This window comes from Dama dama, chromosome 2 (assembly GCF_033118175.1).
Source record: "Dama dama isolate Ldn47 chromosome 2, ASM3311817v1, whole genome shotgun sequence".
In the NCBI taxonomy this organism is placed as follows: Eukaryota; Metazoa; Chordata; class Mammalia; order Artiodactyla; family Cervidae; genus Dama; species Dama dama.
The window spans coordinates 28,430,988-28,455,890 of record NC_083682.1 but is presented as its reverse complement, the minus strand read 5'-3'; the positions used below and the strand labels follow the sequence as shown (position 1 = coordinate 28,455,890).

The window sequence follows — 24,903 nt, the reverse complement described above, 5'->3', positions numbered from 1 at the left end:
AAACATGCAAATCAAACCACCTCACATAACGTTTATTAGAGTTCAGTGAAATATGCACTGTGATCCCCATTTTGCAAATGAGGATACTGAGTTCAGAGAAATGAAGTGGTTTGCTTATATGTGATTAAAGGTGTGATGTGGAGGCAAGTCCAATACTTAACTTGTTGTACTTGGCAACCCCTAGTCGGGGGGTATTTTGGATCACCGAGCCCTTCCTATGCCTTTTTTTTTTTTTAAGTAAATCCCAATACAGGCAATAATAATGTCCACTGTTACTGATGAAGAAATGTGATTTTGACCTTGAAAGCTCTCTAGTGATACATCAAGTTTTCATTTATGTTTCTAGACACATCATAAATAACTGTGCTCTATCAAGAGAAAAAGGAAGAAATACAACAGGGGAAAAAGCACAACAAAATGATGGGGATACTGCCAAAGCTTAAGGTGAACCTACCCTTAAAGCGAGTGAGTCTATCATTCCCTTGGTTGAATGCATCAATTTCCTTGAGGAAAGAGACTAACTTGAGAAACTTCTGGAATAAATATGCCCCTTGACATGAGAGAGAATGTGTATGAACCTTTAGTTTCATACAGAATTCTGAAAAAGAACAAGAGAGTATTTTCTCATAAATATTGTTCATGCTTCTTTCTATCAAAAGTTATGGAAGCCAGGGACAAGTGGATCACCCTGGCCTGGAAACATCATTCAAGGTGCAGAAAGTGTGAATTGCATATTTGTTAATATATTTTCATTATCCACATCTTGCTCTGTGGTTTGAGTTGTGAGTGGATAGATATGGAAATGAATATACCAAGTTTTTGTCTTGATATCTGTAAATACGCCACAGTCCCCAGGTCATGCCATCTCTCCACACCACCTCCCTCCCTCCCATATCTTCTTTGGCACTCTTGTAGGGAACCTGCTTCCAGTCTCTCCCCTCTCCTCTGCAACATCTTACCAGATGGAATCATCACTAATCACTCAGGCCCCACTTAAAATTCCCTCAACTATAAGATAGCATCTGAACACCATATCCCAGCACCTATGGCACTGCAGAGCCAGCTTAATGCCCTATCTATCTTCATATCTCCCACACTTGATAGTCCAATCATACTCATTCCTCCAGATACATGCCATGGTAGATACACCCCCAGCATCTGCTAATGTTGGGGCCTCTGTCTCTATGCCTGTTCTCCATTTATAAGGCTATGTGTGTGTGTGTGTTCAGTCAGTCATGTCCAACTCTTTGTGATGCCACAAACTGTAGCCTGCTAGGCTCCTCTGTCCAAATTACTTACCTGGAATTTCCCAGGCAAGAATACTGGAGTGGGTAGCCATTTCTTACTCCAGGGCATTTTCCTGAATCAGGGATCAAACCCACGTCTCTTGCATCTCCTGCATTGGTGGGCAAATTCTTTACAACTGAACCACCTGGGAAGCCCTTTATAAGGTGGGCAAATAACTATTGTACTTTCAAAGTCTAGTTCTATGTCTTCTCTCTCCAACTTCCTTTCTGGAAAGGAGAATTAATTTAATGAGCACAATATTCTGCCTACCTGTATAATTTTCTGTGCATATCAAATATGATCATTCACTTTTCCATTCATTATTAGTTGAAGTCTTTATTTATGTTAGACCTTGGATATAGTATAGAGAACAAAAGATATGCTTCATAACATTAATGGCTTAGTAGACATACATACTAAAGTTATAAACAAACACACTTCTAAGGGCACATTTTGATAAATCATACATAAAAGTGTTCTGAAAACTTTAAATGATATAAGGAATAATTGTGAATATCTTTTGATATGCAGGATTTGCTGCCCAAATGAAAGATTATATATACATAAGTTCTCTTTCATTAGCTCTGAAGACATTCTATACCTATTTCTATGTGCATCATTCTTTACCTCTAAACCATGAATTTCTCAAGACCAGAGACCATGTTTAATTTATTCTTGAATTCTCACAGTGTAATATAGACCTGCACATAGCTTAATAGATGTTGCATGAGGTAATGAATAGGTAAACACTCTAGCTCTTGAAAAAAACATGTTTTAGCATGCTAGATTTAACTTTTAGTTGATTAGCATTTCTACATATTAGTTAAATTCCAGGTACACTCATTAACTTTTGAGGAGTACTAACACTAAATATTAAAATACTTACCAAGATCTTTCCTTCTTGGAGTCTTTGCACGTACCATTTCCTCTTTTTGAATCTCTCTTCCAATACTGCTCTGCCAGGCTAACTTCATCTCACCTCTGAGGTCTCACATTGTATGCCACATCACTGAAGAAATTTTCCTCAACACATTGACTAGATAGATCAAGTCCCTCATTTGAAATCCTCAGAGCACCTATACTTCTATTTCATAACATCTATCACAATTGTAATAGATTTTTCTGTTCGTTATTTTTACCATCTGCCACCCCATTGTATTAGGGTCTATGAAGGCAGGATTCATTTAGTCATTTCCTCCCCCTATATTCCTAGGACCAGCCATGTAATGCATTATCAATAAATATTTATTACTTGAAATGCTAACTTAATGAAAGAGTGATTTTTTAATCTCAAGAGCCCAGTTGTGAATCCCAAGATATGAGTCCAAGTTACCCTTCTACCACTAACTCGTTAGACAGTTAGAGCCTGTCTCTTCACTTTTCTACTCCCAACTTCCCTAACTATAGAAAGAAGGGATTTGAGCATGCATTTCCATCTTTTCCAGTGCCAGGACTCTATAACATATTCCATTAAACCAGTAAAAGGTGAGTATGACCTGTTATGGGAACTTAAACTCATGTTTTTCATACAAATACTTCAACTCACTGCAGGGCTTTTAGATAATGAGTGGTTTCATGAAACTCTCAAATCTCAGATCAGGATGAAAAGAGAACCACAGAATCAAGGCCACCAGGATGAAGCAAACTTTCAATAGTGTCCCTCCTTTTGGCTATTGAGATGGGTGGCTAATTTTTTTAAAAGTCACTAGAAAGGTAAGCAGAAAATAAACATTTAGTCTTCTATTTAGCAGAATTTTCAGAACAATTATAATATTTCACCAAGTTAACTTGAGGAACTCAGCTATTTGTCAGTAAGAATGAAGTCAGAAAATTTCAGAGCTTCAGAGCTGGGAGGAACTTCAAAAACCATACAAGATAACCTATCCCTTTATCCTCCAGATGAGAAAGCCCAAGCCCGTTGAAGCAACATGACTTGCCTTGGGTTATATAAAGGGGTCAGTTGTAAAGAGTTTGAATCCAAACAATTTTTTTTTTTTTTTGCTGCGATCCCATTGCAACTGGAATTGAAAGGGTCAATGAACCTTTTGAATGGTGATGTACTAATTTCCACCCTGAATTCATGGAGCGAGACATGCTCCTCCACCCACCCACCACACTCCTTTTTTTAATCTTTGAGAAGCAGTCCGGTAGAATATGATGAGATCTGTCAGAATGATGGCTTTCATCTGTGACATTTATTCTCATGCACATTTTTGTTGGCTTTGTGCAAAAGAACTTCATTTGGATTCATAAATCTATTCATAAATGTGTATAATTCTACCTTTACCTTGACTTTATAGAATAAAAACATTCTCCCAAAGCTATTGTATTAAATCCTGTGGCTTCAAAAAATTGTCAAATGCTCTTGAAGATCATGACAATATCTTCATTGGCAGCCCAGATATAGGGAAAAAAAAAATGAAAAACTGGAGAGAAATAAGACTAGTGTTCTCTGGAAATTATATATTATCTGGTTTTCTTGCTTTAGTACTTCAAAATAAAGAAAATTACCATGAAAAATATAACAAAAAGCCACACATGAATTCTGAAAATAGATACTGATATTTTCTCATACATGATTCAGATCTTCTTTGAAATTAAAAAATGACAATTACAAATTTCTTTTATGCTTTTCCCAGATCCATTTTCTTTCTGGCTCTCCAGATACAACCTTAATGAAGACTTTTATATCTTTCCAACCTATGCATTTAACCTTTTACTATACACAGTATATAGTTTCTTAAATTTGCATAAGTATACATTATATTTTACATAATTAGCAATGGAGTTTAGTTTTCTGCACTTGTTTTGTGTCACATAATTGATAAATACAATACAAAAAAATAATTTAGGGAACAAATCTGAGTAATTTAGTTATGGTAAAAAAAAATTTCTCTAGTTTCCAAAATGGTCCATTTTGATGAAGCTTGCATTGAAGTTACAGTTGAAGAGTTAATGTCTAGTATTTATTTAGTATAATGAGAAAGGGGAAAGGATATTTGTTAAACTCTTTATATGTGCAGCTTGCTCTGCTAATAAGCTCTGTTATTTGTTTAGATTGCAAAACAAGCTACTAATAAGGTATTAAATTGTCATTTTACAAATGAAAAAATTGAGCCTCAGAGGAGTCAAGTAACTTCCCAAAGTCACACAACTGTTCAGAGGCAATGAACAGTAGTGATGAAGAGCACAAATCTAGAGCCATATGCCTTGAGTTCACCTCCGACTTCTCTCCATTAGTTGCATGACCACAGATAAGTTACTTAACTTCTCTGTGCCAAAGTTCCCTTGTTTATAAATGGAGCTGATAGTAATATCTACCACAAAAGGGTATTGTGAACATTATGTCATAATGTTCACAGGGTTTTAATACATAAACCCTGAGATTAGTGTCTGGTATTTCATGAACTATAAATAATTCCTATTACAATTATTGGGCTTCCCAGGGGGCCCAGGGGTTAAGAGTCCATCTGCCAATGCAGGAGATGCAAGAGACAGAGTTCAATCCCTGAGTTAGGAAGATCCCCTTGAGTAGGAAATGGCACCCTGCTCTAGTATTCTTGCCTGGAAAATTCCAGGCACAAAAGAGTCGGGCTAACTCTAGTCCGTGGGGTTGCAAAGCTGAGCAGACAGGCATGCATATCATAATTGTTATATCTGACCACTCATTCACCTCCTCCTTCAAAATAAAATCAAAGGTAGTAACACCAAAACAAACCAACAAACAGTAAAAGATGAAAACCAAATGAAAATGGGGAAAGGAGATATAAGCAGCAATTGAGCCAACAAATACGTCTTTAAGTTCCTTGAGAAGCAGACAGAGGCGCCATGGGGGGTGGGGAGAGGGGTCCCAGGTTCTTTCCTAAGTGTTGACAGCGCTCTAATGCATCAGAAAAGGAATCCCTCAAACCCTTAGAAATGCAAGGATCTTTATCTAAAGCATGCTAAGCAGGGTATTAAAACGTGCTCGCAAAAGTGATTTAACAAAACTGGAGAGGTTTCTTCATTTTGTTTGCTAGTGGTGAAAGCCGAGGGTTTCATTCAATAAAAAGCTGCTGAATTTGGCCAAGGGTCAGGGTGACAGTCCAGATGAGGTGGCTTTCAGCTGCCTGCTGCCCTCAGGGGAAAGCTTGAAGAAGCTGGAGCATTTTAAGGGACTGTATAGCATAGACCAACCTTCACAAGGAAAATGCTTTTGACAGCTGCTGAACGAAAATTGAGGTTTGAGGTCTTGCATGAGGATGGAGAAAAAAGCAGGAAAAATGCTAATTATGACACTACAGCAGAATTAAATGTCAATAGCCACTGTGTTCAGTTAGAAATTAGAGAAGCACTATGTTAACGAAGAAGAAAAAAAATGAAAAACGAAAATATATAGGTCCTTAGAAACCCAGGGGAGAAGCACAAACCAAAAGAAATTTGGAGAATAAAAAGGATGAGAAAAATATTTCTTACCAGAAACTTGAAAAAAAAAAAAAAAAAAGACACAGGGAACACATTGAAAGCAGCCCACAGTTTAGGTCTTTGGGAGTTTAAGAAAAAAACCTTTCTGAGGGAGGTTAGTGAGTTTCTAGTATCCAGGAGCTTCTGTGTGGTCAGACTGGGCAACTGGGGTACCACTAATACCTCCAGAAGGGGAACTGGATTTTAGGGTCCAAGAGAGAGGACCAGTTTTCTTCCCATTGTATCCTACCCTGACTGCACAGTGCAGTTGCTTAATAGATACTTGTTGAGTAAATAAGTGAACTAGTAAAGGAACCCCAGAAAAGCTAATTGCCAGAAACAATATCTATCACAGAAAATCACAATATCTATCACAGACACAGAAACAATATCTATCACACTTATAGAAGTTAAAGGTATTAATATAGGTGTATAGTATTTCATGTTTCCCCAAAACACCACCGGAGCAGGGGGACAAAGGGAAAGGGGTGCAAAAATGAAACATTCATAATGAAGAATGTATTGCATAAATAAATAGAGTAAATATAGCCCATGTTACATAATAGAATATTAACTATAGAACTCTAGCATTCAAATAGGAAAATATGCATGCCATACTATTAAATGAAATAAATAGTTGGCAATAGTAGATCAAGTATGACTTCAAATTTGCAAATCACAAAGTATATGGGCATTTTCTATGTATTTTTTACTGAAAATAGCCTAAAATGTTAACAGTGCTTATCTCTGGATAGTAGGACTTTTGATTACTATTTTCACTGTTTTTAATACTGCTCTTTCTTTAATGAAGATACCTTCCCCTTATCTTATATTCATAATCAGAAGAGTAATAAAGTGACTTAAGAGCAAAAAGTAAATTACTCTCCTGCTATAGTCAGATAGTATGTATTCTTGTTCCAATTCTGCCTGGGGACTCTTTAGGAAATTATACTGCTTAGACCCAGTTACTTTACTTAGAGATTAGAAATACTAATACTGATATGTGGCCTTTCAATTTTACAAAGCACATGTGTGGATGGAATGAGTGAATGCATGGAAAACCATTCTGCAAACTGCAAAATACTAGGTGCATAGAACAGTATAGATGGGGAAGGGCATTGGGATGATGTGGAAAATGAAAGGGAAGATGACTTCACACCTTTGAGATCAGAGTAAATGAGTGTAGCCCATGGTAACATTTATAGACATCATTAGAACAATTTTCTTATGGGAACTGAAAAAATTATATAGAGTGTTAGATTATGATATTTTCATTCCTGCCATCAAGTTGTATAAAGATGGCATGTGGGCCTCCTTAAAAATTAAACTAGGTCTCTGCCTGTTGTTTCATTATGCACATGATTACAGGAAGAGAAAATATACTCCCTCACCTCCCACTCAGAGCTTATGGGAGTAGTGAATATAAGGTAGTGGGTGAATCAATAAATATTCTTATTTAATTCCTTAAGTAAAAACCTGCCTAAAAAATAAAAGCAAAAGCATAACTAATCATAACAACTTCTTTCCAAATTCATAATATCCTCTGTGTCCTCTTGATCAAGTCCACTTCCCTTGTTGACCTTCAGGGTCCTCATTTGTTAAATAAGAGGTGCCAGCTAAGGCATCCCATAAGTCCCTTTAAATAGTAAGTTCTATGAGTCTCAGTTACCAGTCTTTTGTAATGATGATCATCCCTTCCTACATATCTGTAAAAATGATGGTCATCCCTTCATATATATCTGTAAAATAGGGAATCGGAGCAAATTATCACCTTTTCAGTGACACAGACATTGCTCTGGCTTTGCTGAGAAATCTTGCTCAATGTTTGCTGATTTGGCTGACACATTATGCTAACATGTCATGACTCAATTTAACTTTGGGAAAGTTATTTAACCTTTTAGAGCTTTGGTTCCTTCATTTGTAATCCGGGAATAAAAAGAGTACCCAATTTGGGGGGGAGTGGTCTTTGTGGCGTTGCATAAAATACTCGACACAAAATGATTAAAGCAGTTCCAGCACCAGGTACGTGTACAATGAAAATTCAGTAGCGTCACTGACCTGACAAGTTTCAAGTTTTTTCCCTAATTTTCAGAACATAGCACTAGTTGTGAGAAACCAGGCATTGAAAGATAGAATTTGACTTAGAGACCTATTTCTTGATATAAAACTCTCTGCAGAATCACATCCCACACAATCTAAAGAATGCCATATTCTTCCATTAAATCTCAAGTGGCTGAAAAGGCTAATCTTCTTGAGCCTACATTTGACTTCACTGGGGTGTACACAAGCTAAACTATACAAAGTTAAGCTACAACAATAAAAAAAATGACCCCAAATTAACGTATTGTTTTTGTGCAAAAGGATAAATAGAGCATTTTATTAACACTTTTGTTTTTGCAGCAACAAAATGATAGTCCATATCTTTTCATTCAACACAGTAAAAGCGATGATCACATTACATCACTTTGAGACACAAAGCAAAAGATATTTTTATTATCTTAAGGTCAAGAATGGTTTGCGTTTTTAAAACAAACTTTATGTTTTATATTTGCAGTAGCAGGGCCTCCAGTCACTAGCACAATACAATGAACAGATCAAATATCCAGAATAGACAATTAAACACATCAATAATATTTTAAGTTGAATTGGGAAATGTATTATTGTCATTTTCAAACATTATAAAGAGGTCTGATGTTAACTTTTTAAAGGAAGAAAATCATTCCAACCACCCAAACAGCTACCGCAAGCAAAATGAAGAAAATATACAGACAGGAAATTTTATGCATTGCACTTATTGCTCGGTACACAAATGTTGCAATTTCTGTTGAGTTATATTAAGAAATGACAAGCAAAATGCCTCTGCCCCATCTAAAATTCTATGACTCTATGAAAGTAGAAATTGCAGTTCCCTAACCCAACATTAGGTGTATGCTATTTTTGGTTTTTTGTGAAGATCGTTTATTATGTATATGTGTATGGATATGCATAAGATATACAGATATATATAGATATAATTTTATATAATTTATTGTCCTATATATTTAAGACAAATATTTTAGTGGGAATTTAAATAATAAAATCATCTACTTATAATATCTCTATTAATTTACCTTTTCATATTATATATAGCTCTGTGGCACAAGTTTCATATATATTTAATCAGTAAGGAAGAAAGAGATCTCTATCACGTCTATTTCTTTTGCGGTTAATATTGCATTTTAAGGGCTATATCTCCATAGTAAATTTCTTATTAGATTCTTTATGGTGTATGCATCTTTTTTTTTTCCTAATGCAAGTTACAACCAGTACAAAGTTGTAATAAAAAATACATTGAAGTCTATTTAACATTTTTGCAAAAAAGTTACGTGATATGCTACATGAAAAGTCAGATTTTATTGAAGTGTGAAGTGTTTTATACTGTTAGGTAAATGAATGGAAGAACATGAAGCATACCCCTCACTCTACAACTTCTTTTTCACAGATAAAAGTGTTTGTGCCCAAGCGTTTCATATAAAACACTGCAAGATATTCCTCTTGAGAATCAACAAAATAGTCTACATTGTGTAATAACAATAATTATTTAGTACACCTTGCTAGTTGCTAGCCCACAACATTCTTCTCTACATGAGAGATAGCTCAAACTCTATGATTTATACTCAATAAATGTTGCCAACACCTGATGCAACCAACATGACAACTTCACCTTTTTTTAACAGGACTTCTGCACAATATCTTGCAATACAGTGTAACAAATATGTAAGTGCATTTTGCATGATCAAGTAGCTTTGGCTTCCTAACCTTTGTAGGATGGGATGTGCCAACTGTTTTAGTTGTGCTTTATTAAATGGTGATGAGTTTTAACTCATATGAATCTAATGAGTAACTACTTGCTTCTACAATTTTGACCAGCCAACCTTTAAATCACAAATGCAAGAATGGATGACTTGAATGGAAATGATGGAATCTCACAACTTCTATAGATTGCACTTGATGGTAACTTCATGAGTTTGTTTTGATTTCATTTTTACAGCAAGACTTGCCTGGTTGATATGTGTACATGTTTACACCACATCTTGTAAAATTTTTGTGCAATCACAATTAATTTAATCACAAACACTAAAAATAAATCCAGCAATTAGCTTTGTTATGAATAATCATCTCTGTCCTTATAGTTGTATGACTCTTGTACGTCTTCTTGTACAAATTCCTCTTTCTTTTCCCAACCATTAGGCCAACCTCCATTGGCCTGTGTTGTGGCCCCGTAAGACTTGGTGGTACCGTAATTTATATAATTTTGAGTAATGTCCCCTGTTTCTTCATCGAGCTCATCTTCATGGATAAATCCACATTTTTCTTCACTTGTTTCCTCAGGGTCTGCCCAGGGTTGCTTCTCTCCTGAGGCGAATATTGCATAAAATATAACGCCACCATAGTGGACTAGGGCAGCGATCAGGAAGACATACTGCCACTCTTCACGTGACTGCAGTGACAAAAAGTGGCACTGTGAGAACAAACTCCCTGGGTTTGAAAAGCCTAACATCTTCTCTGAATGTTCCACCGTTAAGCGTTTCCTAAAATGCTATCTTCAGGGGAAACCCTTGTTCTGATTATATTAAACAAACACCGTGAGAGAAATGTTCTGTAATACTGTGACTTTCATTATTCAAAACTTTTTAATTTAAAGTTCTGAAATAGAACTTCAAAGATATCTATGGTCAGCTAATTTTGTAAATAGTCATAATCTCTCTTTCAATTCTATTGAGTTACTTAGTTTTTTTTCTCCCACTTCTTTTTATTTCCTTTTGGCAAACCATAATTTAAAAGGTCTACCTACAAAGACAAATACTGATAACAATAGTCTTGCCATCAGAGAAGCCCTAATTTAGAAACTCTACCTATTAAGACAAATACTGATAGCAATATTCGTCCATCAATTACTATAGATAAGTTTAAATTGATGTTGACAAATAAAGCTGAGAAGATTTCCATTTGTCTATTCAAATGAGCTAGGATGTTGTTGTTTCGCCACACCAGGGATACCAGAAATATTAGAAGGTGTTGAAAGTATAACCTTTATTGGTTGGAGAAGCAGGCTTCCTCAGAGTTCAGAAAGAGATTCTCTTCTGAGCCTGTTATCTCCTCTACTCAGAGATGTGGTGACTGGACCACAGGCAGAATGCCAAAGAACACATACAGATGCTTTTCCTAATCATGAGAGAGAATATTCTACAAATAAACATTTCTTGCTCTGTCTTACCTTATTCTTTGTCATTGCACCAACAATAATAGGGCAAACCATTCCTGACAATGTGCCAACACCATTCGAAATGCCCATTAAGATACTGGCATATCTTGGAGCAATATCCAAGTGGTTGACATTGAAACCTGAAATACACACAGAAGATGTGACTCAGAGAATCCCAAACCTTGCAGAAGTAGGTGACTACAGAATATCCTCCACCACCCTCACCAACCTCCTTAAAAGACACCAGGTTCATAGCATGTGCTTAATAACTATTTTTGATAATTTAGCTCAGGGATATAATGAGAATAGAAAGAGGTATGATTTGTTATCCAATACTTAACACGTGATATTTACTCCATAGAGAAGAGAAGATGCTCATTAAAAAAAAAAAAAAAAAAAAGATAAGCAGGGAGTAAGTAAGTAGTGAATAGTAACAAATCCCAGTGTGTTAGTTGCTCTGTCATGTCTGACCCTTTGCGACACTATAGACGATAGCACACTAGGCTCCTCTGTCCATGGAATTCTCCAGGCAAGAATACTGAAGTGGGCTGCCATTTCCTTCTCCAGGGGATCTTCCCGACCCAGGGATCGAACCCAGGTCTCCTGCATTGCAGGCAGATGCTTTACTGTCTGAGCTACTTTCATTGTTGTTATTTTCCAGTGGAAATATATTGAGTAAACTTTCTCAACCATCAAAATGTTAAAGAGGAAAGTAGAATATAAATTTCTTTTTATCACTAGCAAAAATTGGAATGTTACAAGCATATTTTTTTAAAAAGTATCTTACCAGAAATAGCAAATCCACTGAATCCCACTGCAAGTACCAAGAATGAGATTGCTACCCCTCTAGTGTGAGAATAACCAACAACCAGAAGCAGCGTTGCCTCCATGCCAAAGCCTTCAGAAACAGACATATGAAAATACTTCAGAAATTTATGTAAAAGTTTCCACTGAGTCAAAACTATTAAAAATGAACACGCTTATTTGACCTAGCAAAACACTGCAGGGATTCTATCTTCAAAATAATAATAACAGTAATTTATTCACAGAAGTTACTGAAGCCTTCTTTGTGTTTTAAGAAAAACAACAAAAACAACCTTCAGTTTCAATAGTGGGAAGGATCAAGTTAGTTATGCAATTATCTAAAACTAGAAGTTATGAATATTTGAAGATGGGAGACTGATTCTGAATGAACATTGAAGGTTCAAATTTAATAGCATAGGTGATATGCATAGAAAAAGTTGATTCATGTCGATTCGAACTTTGTGAAGTAAAAACATGTCCTTAACATACTTACCACCACAATTCATGATCTTCCTTACTGTAGTAGTTGAAAGAATTTGCTTGCTTCTTAGAAAATCTGCAATCTGCCCTCCAATAGGTACAATAATTGTCATTACTAAGTGTGGAACAGCAGATAGCATGCCAACCTTGATGAAAAACAAGAAGGAGAGAAATACCAAAGTAGAAAAACAAAAAGGAGAGAAATAAGTAATGTGGGCGATTTAATGGTCTTGTAAGCTCTTTATGGACAAAGGAAGGAAAAACTACTGTCTGTAAATGACCACTTACTCATTCTCAGAGTAAGCAATAACTTCCACAGAATAAATGAGAAAAGCTAAGTAAATTTACTTTGATTCTTTTTTCTCTTCTAGAAGATAACACTTCTCTTCTGCTATGAGTCAGTAAATCTTGAGTTTCTGAGTAAACTATCCTGAATTTTATCACAGAATGATTCACATTTATGTGTTTATTTTATAGTCTTAAATATGTTTGTAGAAATTCATCATTAGCAACAGAGGAAAAGAGAGAGAGAGACAGAATCAGAGAGAAGATAAATACATTTGACAAACCTTGAAGAGACTATTTTAAAATTTGTTTTTAATTCATAATAAAGATAAAACCTTATTTGCATGTTAAATATATATTTCTTATGAGTTTTATATTTAGTTTCTATAGATTAAGAGCTCAAAAGATACAGATCAATTCTCAGTTTTAGGCATTTTCCATGTCAAATACCAATATTTGGTTACACTGTCACATAGCATACTTAGTTTCTGAACTAATTTCATACTAAATGGCCCAATCTAAAACCTAACCTGCCAGCATCAATTCAACAAACATTTTTTTGATCAACAATTATGTGTAAAACACTGTCCTCTGGGCATCATGGGGGCAGAAATTGTGAATAAAATGTATTTTTATTGTGTATTACCACACATATGGACTTAGTAAATTTCATATACATCAATATATAAGGAAGATTTTTACTAAGCATACTTTGAAGAACAATTCCTAGAAGATAGTAAATACTAGATAAATGTTCATTATTTGTATAAATGTGTCCTTTCAAACTAGATTACTGAAGGATTAAGAAAAGATTCTGTTTTATTTTACAATGCTGTATACTGTGGTGTCACGATCATGGACTTGGGATGATTAATAACTAACTGAGATATTAAATAACTCTAAATAGCTTAAATATCCAAGCAATTTTATTCTTTCTTTCACTCCAAACAGAAACTTTTAATATTATTATCTTCATTGCAGTGATGAAGAAACTATGACTTAAAAGGATTATGCCATTCTCAAGAGGTTGAGAAGTTTCATATATGAGTATAGGCTGAGACTCTATATGTGTGTGTCTGTGTGTATATCTATACACACATATGAAAAAGTCATTGCATTTGTGATTTTACCTGTAGGATACTCAGTTTAATTAAGGTTTATTAAAACAATCCTCTGTATAAATAGTATACTTTAGTTGACTTAAAATTCCCTGCGTTTCTGAAGCATGGTCTTTTTTTAAAATTAATTTTTATTGGGGTATAGTTGCTTTACAATATTGTGTTACTATATAGCACAGAGAACTCTACTTAATGCACTGTGGTGAAAGACAGTCTTAACACTTATTTACAGGTCAGAAAACTGAGGAGACAATTATTCAAGAACAGAACCAAGGTTATGTATCAATACTCTCTTGTGGAGCTTGGATTTAGGACCATGTCAGCCTGGATCCAAACCTCATGTTTTATTGCCTCCATCATCTCCTTTTCACATACTTTAGATAAGTCAGTCATTTTTTTAAACCAGTATAATCAAAATCTTCAGGCCAATGTGTATGTGTAGAATTTATCAAAATTGTAATTAAAATATAATAAGTGAATTAGATCAACATAGATGGTGATTATATTTAGGTTTTGCAAAATATCATTTACTTGGGCATTTTCTGTTAATTGGAGCTAGGGGCCAGAATGATCACACGGTTTCATTAACATCAGTTGGCTCCCTCACTCTCCCCGATGAGACCTGACTTTATTAATAGCCTCTCAGTGTCATACTTGTCCTAGATTGTGAAAATGGACTCACACCTCCAGCAGCCTTTGTTGAGACATATAACACCTCTCAGAGCTCCCAAAGGCTACCCTGCAATGTTTGATCAGCTCCAGAGAGAAGAGCCCTGTCTAAAGCAGTCATTCTTCTCAGGCATGGAGGAAGCAGTTGCTTAGAAACAGGGATTATAAAAGAGCTCTCAGAATAGCTACTCCTAAACTCGGGTATTCTTCAGTTTCAGGCCTCAGATAGTCATTCAAAGAGGCATAGTATGAATAGCGAGCCCAGCTGGACTTATGTAATGACATGAAGAGAAATGGCAAGTCCATGACCAATGCAGACAAATGTATTCAGCAAAGCCCTTGGCACAGAGGTGGCATTGAGCAAATACTTGCTTCATGTTGAAACGAATTATGGTTTTCCTGAATTTGAATGGCATAGTAAAGGGAATTGAAACATAAATCGAAGGATATGGGCTTAAACTTAATTCTGTCGCTTATTGTTAGCTTGGCCTTTGATAATTTAAATACTTTCCCTAGCTTCTGTTTCTCCCTCATTTCAATAGAAATGATGATAGTTATTCAGTTGGTTGACCATACAGGTTATTCATGAATATAAGAAGACCTTGTAAAGTTCAATATATTGTAGTATTTTATGTTCATTTAAGCCTTACAAGAATCTTCAAATGATTATATTTTCATACCTACAAATAAATGCCTGTAGCATTGAGCATGCTGTGCTGTAGTTGGAAATGTTTTATTTTTGTCTACACCACCAAGCTGTGAACACTTGAGGAACCACATTTTTATTTCTCAATATAACACATAAATCTTCACATATCATGTTCAACAAATGCTTGCCAAATGATTAAACTGGATAAATAAGATACAAGAATGTTTTCAGATATTTTTGCTATCCTCAAATCTTTTAGCCAGACAGATTTCTGAGGGTGTTGAAGCAGAGTTAGATTGATAATTATGTAAATACAATTCCATTTAAATGAAATTTTCTTTTGTTCACTGATGTATTGCCTTTGACCTGAAACTTAAAGGGAATTATGCTTGTTTACAAGAAAAAGGCTATGTTGTTGCCCGTCCCGACCAAGAGGTAAATTCTGTGAGGGCAAAGACTAGGTCTGTTTTGTTTATATCCCAGCAGCAGTTTTAGCAGGTATTTAAATGTAGTAGGCACTCAGATGCCTACCTTAGTCTTTGTTTACTAGAATTCATTTGTAATTCTAACTTTCAAGATAAAATTTAGGAGATAAAATATTGGCAAAGGAACTTAATAGTCACTAAAGTACAAAAGTAATGTTCTATTTAAAGAAGAATAACTTTTACATACCTTGCTGATTTCAAATCCAAAAACTTCCTCAAAATATGCTGGCTGACTAATAAGCAATAAATAAAAAGTCCAGCTTCTGCAGAAGTTTGCAACAATTATTGCATAGACTGGCATAGATGTAAAAAATTTTCTCCATGGAGTCTTGAATTTCTGAAATTCCAAAAAAAGAGCCATTGTGATCACTTTAAATATTTCCTAACTTAAATGAGAATCATAGATACTTTTGCATTTTTAGGATGTGTGTGCATAAGCATGAGTAGGAGATAGGCAAGAGGTGGTGAGTTGTTCATTGCCAACAGTCCAGTTAACCTTAGCTGCATAAATAATTGTTGGAAGAAGAAAAGAAGATATGGCTCTCCTTCTGATTAAGTTGTTTCAGTTTTAGAAATATATAAGATTCTATTTTTCTCAAAAAGTAATTCCAAATGCATAGACACTAGTTTCCAAGATTTTTGTTTTATTTTGTTTTGGCAGTGATAGATCAGGCCTCCGCTAAAACTCGCTGCCAAATCAATGACCTCATTGGTATCTGACATATTTTATTTAAAATGCTGAAAATTCAATGCAGTTAGGAGAAGAAAATAAGAAGAATGTGCAGTATTCTAGACCCCATCAAAAGTTAATAATAACATTACCTAACTACAAATTCTCTTGTTAGCCAATGGATATCAGTATAAATTCTGTGACACAAAAGTGCAAGACTCTTTAAAATTCACATCGTATACATCTGGGTTAAGCATTTGGCCATCCAGCACACCATAACTAGCTATTTATGATATGCAAGACATTCAAATTAACTTAAATATGATTGGCTTTGCTTATGACACTCATTAAAAAATTACACCCAGTATATTTAAGGATGCTGTGTATGCCCAAATACAAAGCAATTATCTTCCCTCAAGACTACTATTTCTACACCTTAAAAAATTTCTCATAGTTTCAAACACTTTCTCAATTCTTTATTTTGAACACAGAAATACTCTTTGGTGAAGGAACAATCGTCTAATATAAATGTTTATCACTAGTTTTGGATTTTTTTTTAGTATTATCTATTTATTTTGGCTTTGTTTATTTTAAGGTTATTTGTTTATTTAGGCTGTTCTGGGTCTTCGTTGTTGCGCAGGCTTTCTCTAGTTGTGATGAGTAGGGCCTTCTCTAGCTGTAGTGGACGGGCTTCTCATTGAGACGGCTTCTCTGGGTGAGGACTGTGAGCTTAGCTGCTCCTCAGCACGCAGGATCTTCCCGGATCAGGGATCGAATCCGTGTCTCCTGTATTGGCAGGTGAATTCTTTCCCTCTGAGCCACCAGGGAAGCCCTGTCTTGGATTCTCAACCTGATAAGTTAGTAAAAGAGGTGGCAAACAGTTTTTTTTACAAGATTTAGTCATTATTGCTGGGTGTAGAGCCTCATAATTACTAGCAGTGGTTGTGAATCTAATGAAACTTTTTACAGATCACTTTAAAGCGATATAATGGGAAATACATTGTGGTGATCACAGGGAACAAATTAAAAAACAAAAACCTGTCTTAATAATAAATAGTGAGTATTTTGGCTTTAGCTAAAAGTTTCTAGTGACACCATCATAGAGGGATTCAAAAAGTGCAAGCTCAAAAGAATTTTTTCCTGATAAGTTCTAGAAAAATGGTGCCAAATGAATATAATTATTTCAAAGATAATAAAAATGACCAAATACAGGAACATCTATTATAGCACTGTATTTTAATAAGTAATAACTTCAGAAAATTTTAAGAAGAAAAATAACTTTTTCTTGCTGAGAAGGTGTTGTTTTTAATTTATACAAGGATCATCTTCATTAAGTACTTTTTCTTCAGGCCACAAAGCACTTCTTCAAATGTAAGAGAAAGTGTCTAGTCATCTCTCTTAAAAAATTGTTGATGGCTGGTAGTGGGGCTTATAGTATTTTGATAAAATTCTATTTACTGAACTGGTTGTTTGCTTCATAGGTGTATTTAGTTTGTAAAAATTCAGCAAGTTATTTGCTTATGATTTTTGCACTTTTCTGTTTGCATATTTAATTATTTTGTAGAGAAAAATAATAGATTTAAAAGACATAAGAATCAACTACAATATGTGATCCTTAATCTGATCCAAACTCCACAAACAATGGCTACAAAAGACGTGAATATTGATTAGATATTAGGATTGAACTGGGCATCTGAAATTTCAATATGATCTAGAATTGGATAGAGAATTACTTTTAGTTGAGTTAGGTATGATGAAAGTACTTAGATTATAAAGGAGAATATTATTTTTCTAGAAAAGCATATATTTGTGGGTAAAATATTATGATATCTCATTTACTTTAAAATTGTTCAACAAAAAGAAAAGTGAAATAAATAAGGCAAGATGTTAAAAACTTTTGTTTCTATGCAGTGGATATATGGATATTCCTGTTACTTATTCTTTCTGTTATATGTTGAACTTGATCACAATAAAAGTTAAAAATAACTAAAATACAAGGTCTATTCCCACTTGATCTCATTTTTAAATTTTCTTCAGGAAAGTAAACAGAAAAAACCAGTAAGAAGTAAAACATTGTGTTTAGAAAAACAATAAGATCTAAGAAATGGGGAGTTTGAGCTTGCCTATACTGTTTTCTCAATCTACTGATTACTCTCTTTTGAGTCATTTCCAGAAATTGGTTTTTACTTAGACTAAATTTCTTGCTGTTTTAAAAAAAATATACACCTCACCTCAATACACAATCTCTCAAGAACTGGTAAATAAAAGAAGCATATTTTATCAATGATGATATGGGCTAATCAGAATATTTTGGACTAGAACTTGAAGCTAAGTATGAATCCACCCCCACATCATCACTTGTTTCTTGAGTAGCTACCATCAGAAAAAAAATTGTCAGTCTATTTACAGAAGAAAACAGGAAGGGGAGCATTCTAATGCCAGCATATTTAGCTAATGGAACAACTACAATGTAAGATTTTTTTTTTTTAAGTACTGGCTTAATTTCGAATGTTACCCAATATGGCATTTTCTTATTCATTAAAGGCCAAGATGCCCTCAGCAACAATGGGTGACAGACCTTTTTTCCTAGAATGAGATGTCAGGGACAGGCCTTTCCTAACAAATGCAGTAGAGAATCAGAGCTAAAATCAAATACAACTGAAGTTGGGGGAAGCATAATGCATAAGAGATACTGGTTCCTCAACCAATGCACCATAACTTTCAACTCTTAGCATAAAGAAATTGAGTTGATTAGGTCCTGAATTACCGAAACTGTCTACAATATTTTTGCTTAAGGGTTATATTTTATTTTTATAGCATCAGATGAGTATTCATTGGTTGCTATTTATGATGTATTAATATGTGTACTAAAATATTTGTATTACTCTTATAGAACTGCATTTCTTTCTGTCAGCAAATCCTGCCCAAGAAACTAAATTATAATCAGAAAAAGGCTTTACATTATAACACTTTATCTTCATATGATAATCCTAAAAATGGTAATATTTTATCAATAAAAGGGTTATTATTAAGAATATTTTTCAGATTAGCTACCTATGGTTGGCATGCTAATGTTTTAGTATTTACTAAATTGTGTAGAAATACACATGTATAAAACCTAGATTTAGAATATTCAATGAGTAAAAATATCTCCTTTCATGACTGTGTTAGGTGATTTGACATTTCCTGTAATCTAAATTTAACAAATATTGGTTGAATTTTGTTTCAATTAGCTATGTTGAGCTATTTTTAAAAATTTACTGAGGTTTACAGCTACAGTATTATAGCTATGGTCCAGTTAAAATTTGAAGGTGCTTAAGAAAAGTTAAAGAAAAAAAGAAATCATAGATGGAAGAAGGCGCAATCATTTCTAAGTCAGGGAATATGCATGGAGTTAAAAAAAAAAATCAATCATGACTGATACCAAATTAGTTTTGCTGAATAGGGACACATAAAACAATCTGCTTGGTCGAAGAGAGGTGAGATGGAGAACAAGAATAGGAATATACACCATAATAAAGTTCTTACTTCCATTGCACCTAAAAGATTTGCACTCTCTCCAATGCTTTCTTCTATGTACCTACGTTCTTCATCTGTAATAGTAGGATGTTTTGCAGGACTCTCGTAGGACACCAAAAGCCAAAACATGTACCAGATCATTCCAAAGCTTCCTGAAAGTAAGAGTTCAAAAGGAGGAAGTCAAGTAAAGGCATACTCCCCTAACTATTTCCGTTTAACAGTCAGTAGCTGTGATAAAACTACAGTAATCTTGTGATAGGATGATAAAATGTGAATTTGAGCTTATGCATCTCCAAATGAATCTAGCCATCTCTATTTGTCTTTTGTCACTAGACTTCATGCAATCTGAAGACTGGTGCTGTAATTTAATCTTTGTCATTGTTAAACAATGCTGAAACACAGGAAACTCACAATAAATAATTATTGAATGGTATAGTTTGGAACATGTTTGTACATTCAACAAATATTTACTGAACAGTTCCTTTTCCGGGTACTCTGCTGAATGAGAGAAATATGATAAACAGGAGAAAATTCCTGTCCTCAAAAAATTTTGCTGGGACTAAATCCTTTTATTTGTGTCTGTCTTTAATATGGGTAGTGGTCTGCATTTCCAGGGAAAAGGAATGCTTTTTCCCCTCTCCTGTTAGCACTTTCAGATCTAGCAATGTGTTAGTTGCTCAGTCATGTCCGACTCTTTGCAACCCCATAGATGATAGCCGACTAGGCTCCTCTGTCCATGGAATTCCCAGATCTATTAAACAGACTGTTAAATAAAATCTAGAAGAATATTCCTGGGCTTCTCTCATAGTTCAGTTGGTAAAGAACTGGCCTGCAATGCAGGAGACCCCAGTTTAGTTCCTGGGTTGGGAAGATTCCCTGGAGAAGGGATAGGTTACCCACTCCAGTATTGGTGGGCTTCCCTTGTGATTCAGCTGGTAAAGAATCCGCTGGCAATGAGGCATACTTGAGTTCAATCCTTGGGTTGGGAAGTTCCCCTGGAGAAGGGAAAGGCTACCCACTCCAGTATTCTGGCTTGGACAAGTCCATGAACTAGTCCATAGTGTCGCAAAGAGTTGGACACAACTGAGTGACTTTCACTTTCAATATTCAGAAGAATATTTTAGCCTGAATAGATACTGTACATGAAAAATGGGCTTCTGTAATTAATGTGGTAATATCTAACAGTTTATGTGACTGTATACCACAGCATATACTATTTCCTATTGATCATTGTCTGGACAGATGAAAGTTATAAATTCCAATACAATAAACATGCTACTGCAAGTTCTATTTCATCCCTTTATTTAGCACTTGCACCATTAAAATATGCCCCTACTGTGCAATATAAATCTCAAGCATCAGTAGCAGAAAAAAGTCACATAATGTATCCTGATTCTCATCAACTGGCCATTTCATTTTTTCCTCATCCTGTTCTATTTCTCCCCTGGGTAGCAATCTAATCCCTGATCGCTATAGTACTGTTTTTTTTTTTTTTTTTTTTGGTGGGGGGCTAGTCAGTCTCTAAGTGCTTGTTAATATCATAACTTCTGATGTACTGTGCCCTTTTAATTACTAAATGTGATAGCAAACACAATTTGGAATCAGATGGTGTGTGACAATTTGGTAGAGTGTAGCGGTTGTGGAATATGGTTCTCCCATATTCAAATCGCAGCTGTGTCACTTATTAGCTACATCTTCTAATCAGTAACTAAATCTCTGAAAATCTCTACTGCCAAATGAGGTAATTCATTTTTTAATAAGATTTTTGCAAACAGAAGTTAAAGAAGGCAAAACGTAAAGAAACTAGTATAGTGGATGGCACAAGATAAGCACTCAATAAATGAGAACTCTTGTAATTGAGTCATAATTATAATTTCCACTAACTGAATACATCTGAAGTGCTAGACACTCAGCTAATTGAAGTATATGCATTATCTTTTTAAAACTTAAGCTGCCATATGGGTCTCATCTCGTTAATTTTTAAAAAACGAGTATTGAATGTGTGGCTCAAAGACCAATCTTTTGTCATATACAGCAAGTAAGCAAGTACTATTATTTTTATATTTTCAGATTGTGCATGCGTGTTAAGTCACTTCAGTCATTGTGTACGACTCTGCGACCCTATGGACGGTAGCCCACCAGGCTCCGCTGTCCATGGGATTCTCCAGGCAAGAAAGCTGGAGTGGGTTGCCATGCCCTCCTGCAGAGGATCTTCCTGACTCAGGGATTGAACCCACATCTCTTATGTCTCCTGCATTAACAGGCTGGTTCTTTACCGCGGTGCCACCTGGGAAGCCATTCAATGATAAGTATTAAATGAGATATAACTTGAAATAATGAGGTAGGTTTTCTTGGGTCCTTTATGGAGAATTCATATTCTTAAAGTCACATCACATTGTCAATTAAATAATGGACTAAGGCACAAATCAGAGAATTTAATGGATGGCCATACCAACTTTACTATATACCGCGTACATAAGTGCTTTAAATATCTTTGAATTATGGGCTTTAAAATAAAATTAAACAAAAGCTATGGATTAAAATCTGTTAAAAATATTTCTCTAGAAAACAAAAATATGTTCAACTGCATATATAGCTCACCATTTAGGGTATTCATGAATCCAAAACCCAACCATGGCTTTTGAACCAGGATAAGATCCTCCACTATTTATATTCTACAAATATAAGAATTTGCTTTGATGAGACCATTTCAAAATGAAAATGGATCATAGCACATTTGGAAGCAGCCAAATTCTGTTCTATTCTCCCACATGACTTCATTAATCTTTCAGATTCTCCTGCCCATGTCTGAAACTGGTACTAATCAGTGACATCAGTTGGAATCCAGATGTCTTACCTTTCTTCTTTCCTTTTTATTAAAAAAGTGTATCTTAGCGAGAGACTATGGGATACTTTCAAGAAGTAAGGTTCCATATTCTGGTTAGAAAGTGAATAGAAAGGGAGTTTGGACTTTGGGCTTCCTGTCATTCTTATTTCCACTTGGGGGCTGAATCTTCTTTAATTCTGGAGAAATGTGGACTAAAATGTGCTGCCCCTGCAGTGACTGCTAATATTTCATCACAAGATTGAATGTTTGCATTAACACTAATATGGCCTTTCAGCTTCCTACCCTATTGAGTCTCAAGGAAATTGAATCAGGGAAATGACCAAGAAAGCAAGAATCAAAAAGAGAAGTTGGTACTGCCTAGCTTCTTCCTTTTAATCAGCTTTGAATCAAGAGCTAATTTAAAGTTTTCATAATCAAGGGCGACACATACTGTACATTACAAAGTTTCCATTAGCAATGTGATTGCTTTTAAAAATAATAAATAACTGCAGAGAAAATCACAGAGATAGAATATTCCCCTTGATCTTAGATTATAAAGAAAAGAATCAATGAAATAACAATAATGAGTAAACACAGAAGTATATTCATTGATCTATCACACTGCTTTAGTTTGTGCACATTTCTTTTAACTCTATTGTAAGGAAATGCAACATACCATAGACATAGAATACGGAAGACCAGCCAGTATACTGCACAAGAATGCCAGCTAAAGGCATTGCAATCACAGCTCCAGCATAGGAACCTAAAGTAGAAGAGAAAATGAGAGAAAGGTAAGTGAAGTCAATAGAAATTCTTGACTTCATCTCATTTTCCTTGGCTGGATCTTACAAACACATCCTTGCACACTTGGATGTATATGCACTCTTATCCATATACTTCACATATCCAGCAGTACAAGACTACACAAGTGAATATAACCTACACACCCAAGCCAGAGATATAAAAATAGTACAACACTATAATAAAAAACAAATTCTAAAACTAAAATAAAAATAATTAGTGAATATATTTGAAAATCCAGAATAAATGAATAAACTCCCAGAAAAATACATGTAAGAGGGAGTAAAAGATTTGAGTAGACCAAATATAATTAAAGAAATTGAAATGGTGGGTCAAAAACCTTTCCTCATGTACACATACAAACACACCTCAACTGGTTTTACAGGTGAGTTTTACCAACTTCTAATTCTTACAAAAGTTGTTCCTAAGCGTTTATGCACATAACTGTATCTGCACATAATACGCACCACAAAAGGAGGTGGTTGCCAACCGACTCCTCTCTAAAGGGGGAGCCCATTTGCTCCATATCCCATGACATGCTGGGTAGGTGACACCCTGTGATGGAAAGAGATATATCAGCGCTGTTTAGAATCTTGGAACATAGGAAAATGAGTCCATTCACTTCTCTGATGTGATGCTGTTTTCTTAGAATGGGCACAGGGTCCCCAGTTGCCATGTGAGGCCTTTCTTTGCTGATTCCATAAAATTCCATTTTAAAAACTTTCAGCCCAGACCAGGTAAGACATGACATCTTTTTAGTCACTTGTTCAAATTATCCCCACCCTTCAAAAACTTCCTTTTACCTCAATTTTCTTCTGATTAAGGCCAAAGAAAAGATCCTCTATTATTCAGTTCATCTGCAATTCTGAACAATTTGAGAGACATTTTTGTAAGGGGTTAAACTTAGTGATTCCCAAATAAAAGGAATCCCCTACAGAAGAAGGTGCAGCTTAGATCCTTGAAGGTTGTTATACTTCCTGAAATTAGCGTCTAAAATTTAAAATCTTTAAAATATTCTTTTTTTTTTTTTTATTGGTTTGATCCTATCATTTTTTCTTTCTTTTTGGAAAGACAGGAAACTGTTTTCAGTGCTTTAATACTTTATCTGACTTATCTACTGCCACTGTATTTCACAGAAAGAGAAAGGGTATGTCATTCTCAAGTTTTAAATGATATTCTTTCAAACGCTACAGGTTGATGGAGCAAAATTCAATCACTAGAGTTGATGCCCACAGAGTACATTTGATGAAATTTTTTTTTTTTTTTTTAGTGAAAATTCAGATCATGATGTAAAGCCAACAGGGACTTGTTATAAAACTCTCCAAATGTATTAAATTCGGAGGATGGGCTCAAAATTTTTATCACAGCACATTAACAAAAACACCTGCTCTTTTTTTTTTTAAAGTCAGTCACTAAACACTTCAATATCACTCAGTTCTAAAGAAGTGGGATAAACAGTCACAGTGGTAGTTTTTCATCATTTAAAGATACTTGATTTCTAACTTTTCCAATTTTTTTAGCACCATGTAGACACAACCCAATACAATGTATTTGTAGGTCAAAACAAAGATAATCTTCTGATTCTTATCAGCATGCCAACCTTAAAATGATGTCATCCTGT

The 24,903-nt window shown here is 34.9% G+C and overlaps 1 protein-coding gene across 1 annotated transcript in view; it reads right to left on the bottom strand.

Annotated features, from left to right (window-relative positions):
- Nucleotides 1-9,874: 9,874 nt before the first annotated feature.
- SLC17A6 (solute carrier family 17 member 6) overlaps nucleotides 9,875-24,903 on the bottom strand; it is a 37,835-nt gene continuing 22,806 nt past the window's right edge. Inside the window, exons 5-12 of the mRNA XM_061158445.1 lie at nucleotides 23,750-23,837; nucleotides 23,158-23,244; nucleotides 19,664-19,806; nucleotides 15,653-15,802; nucleotides 12,273-12,405; nucleotides 11,763-11,873; nucleotides 10,988-11,115; nucleotides 9,875-10,210 (exon numbers count right to left, since the gene is read on the bottom strand). Coding sequence (XP_061014428.1) covers nucleotides 9,875-10,210; nucleotides 10,988-11,115; nucleotides 11,763-11,873; nucleotides 12,273-12,405; nucleotides 15,653-15,802; nucleotides 19,664-19,806; nucleotides 23,158-23,244; nucleotides 23,750-23,837 — 1,176 coding nt within the window. The remainder of the gene's footprint in view (nucleotides 10,211-10,987; nucleotides 11,116-11,762; nucleotides 11,874-12,272; nucleotides 12,406-15,652; nucleotides 15,803-19,663; nucleotides 19,807-23,157; nucleotides 23,245-23,749; nucleotides 23,838-24,903) is intronic.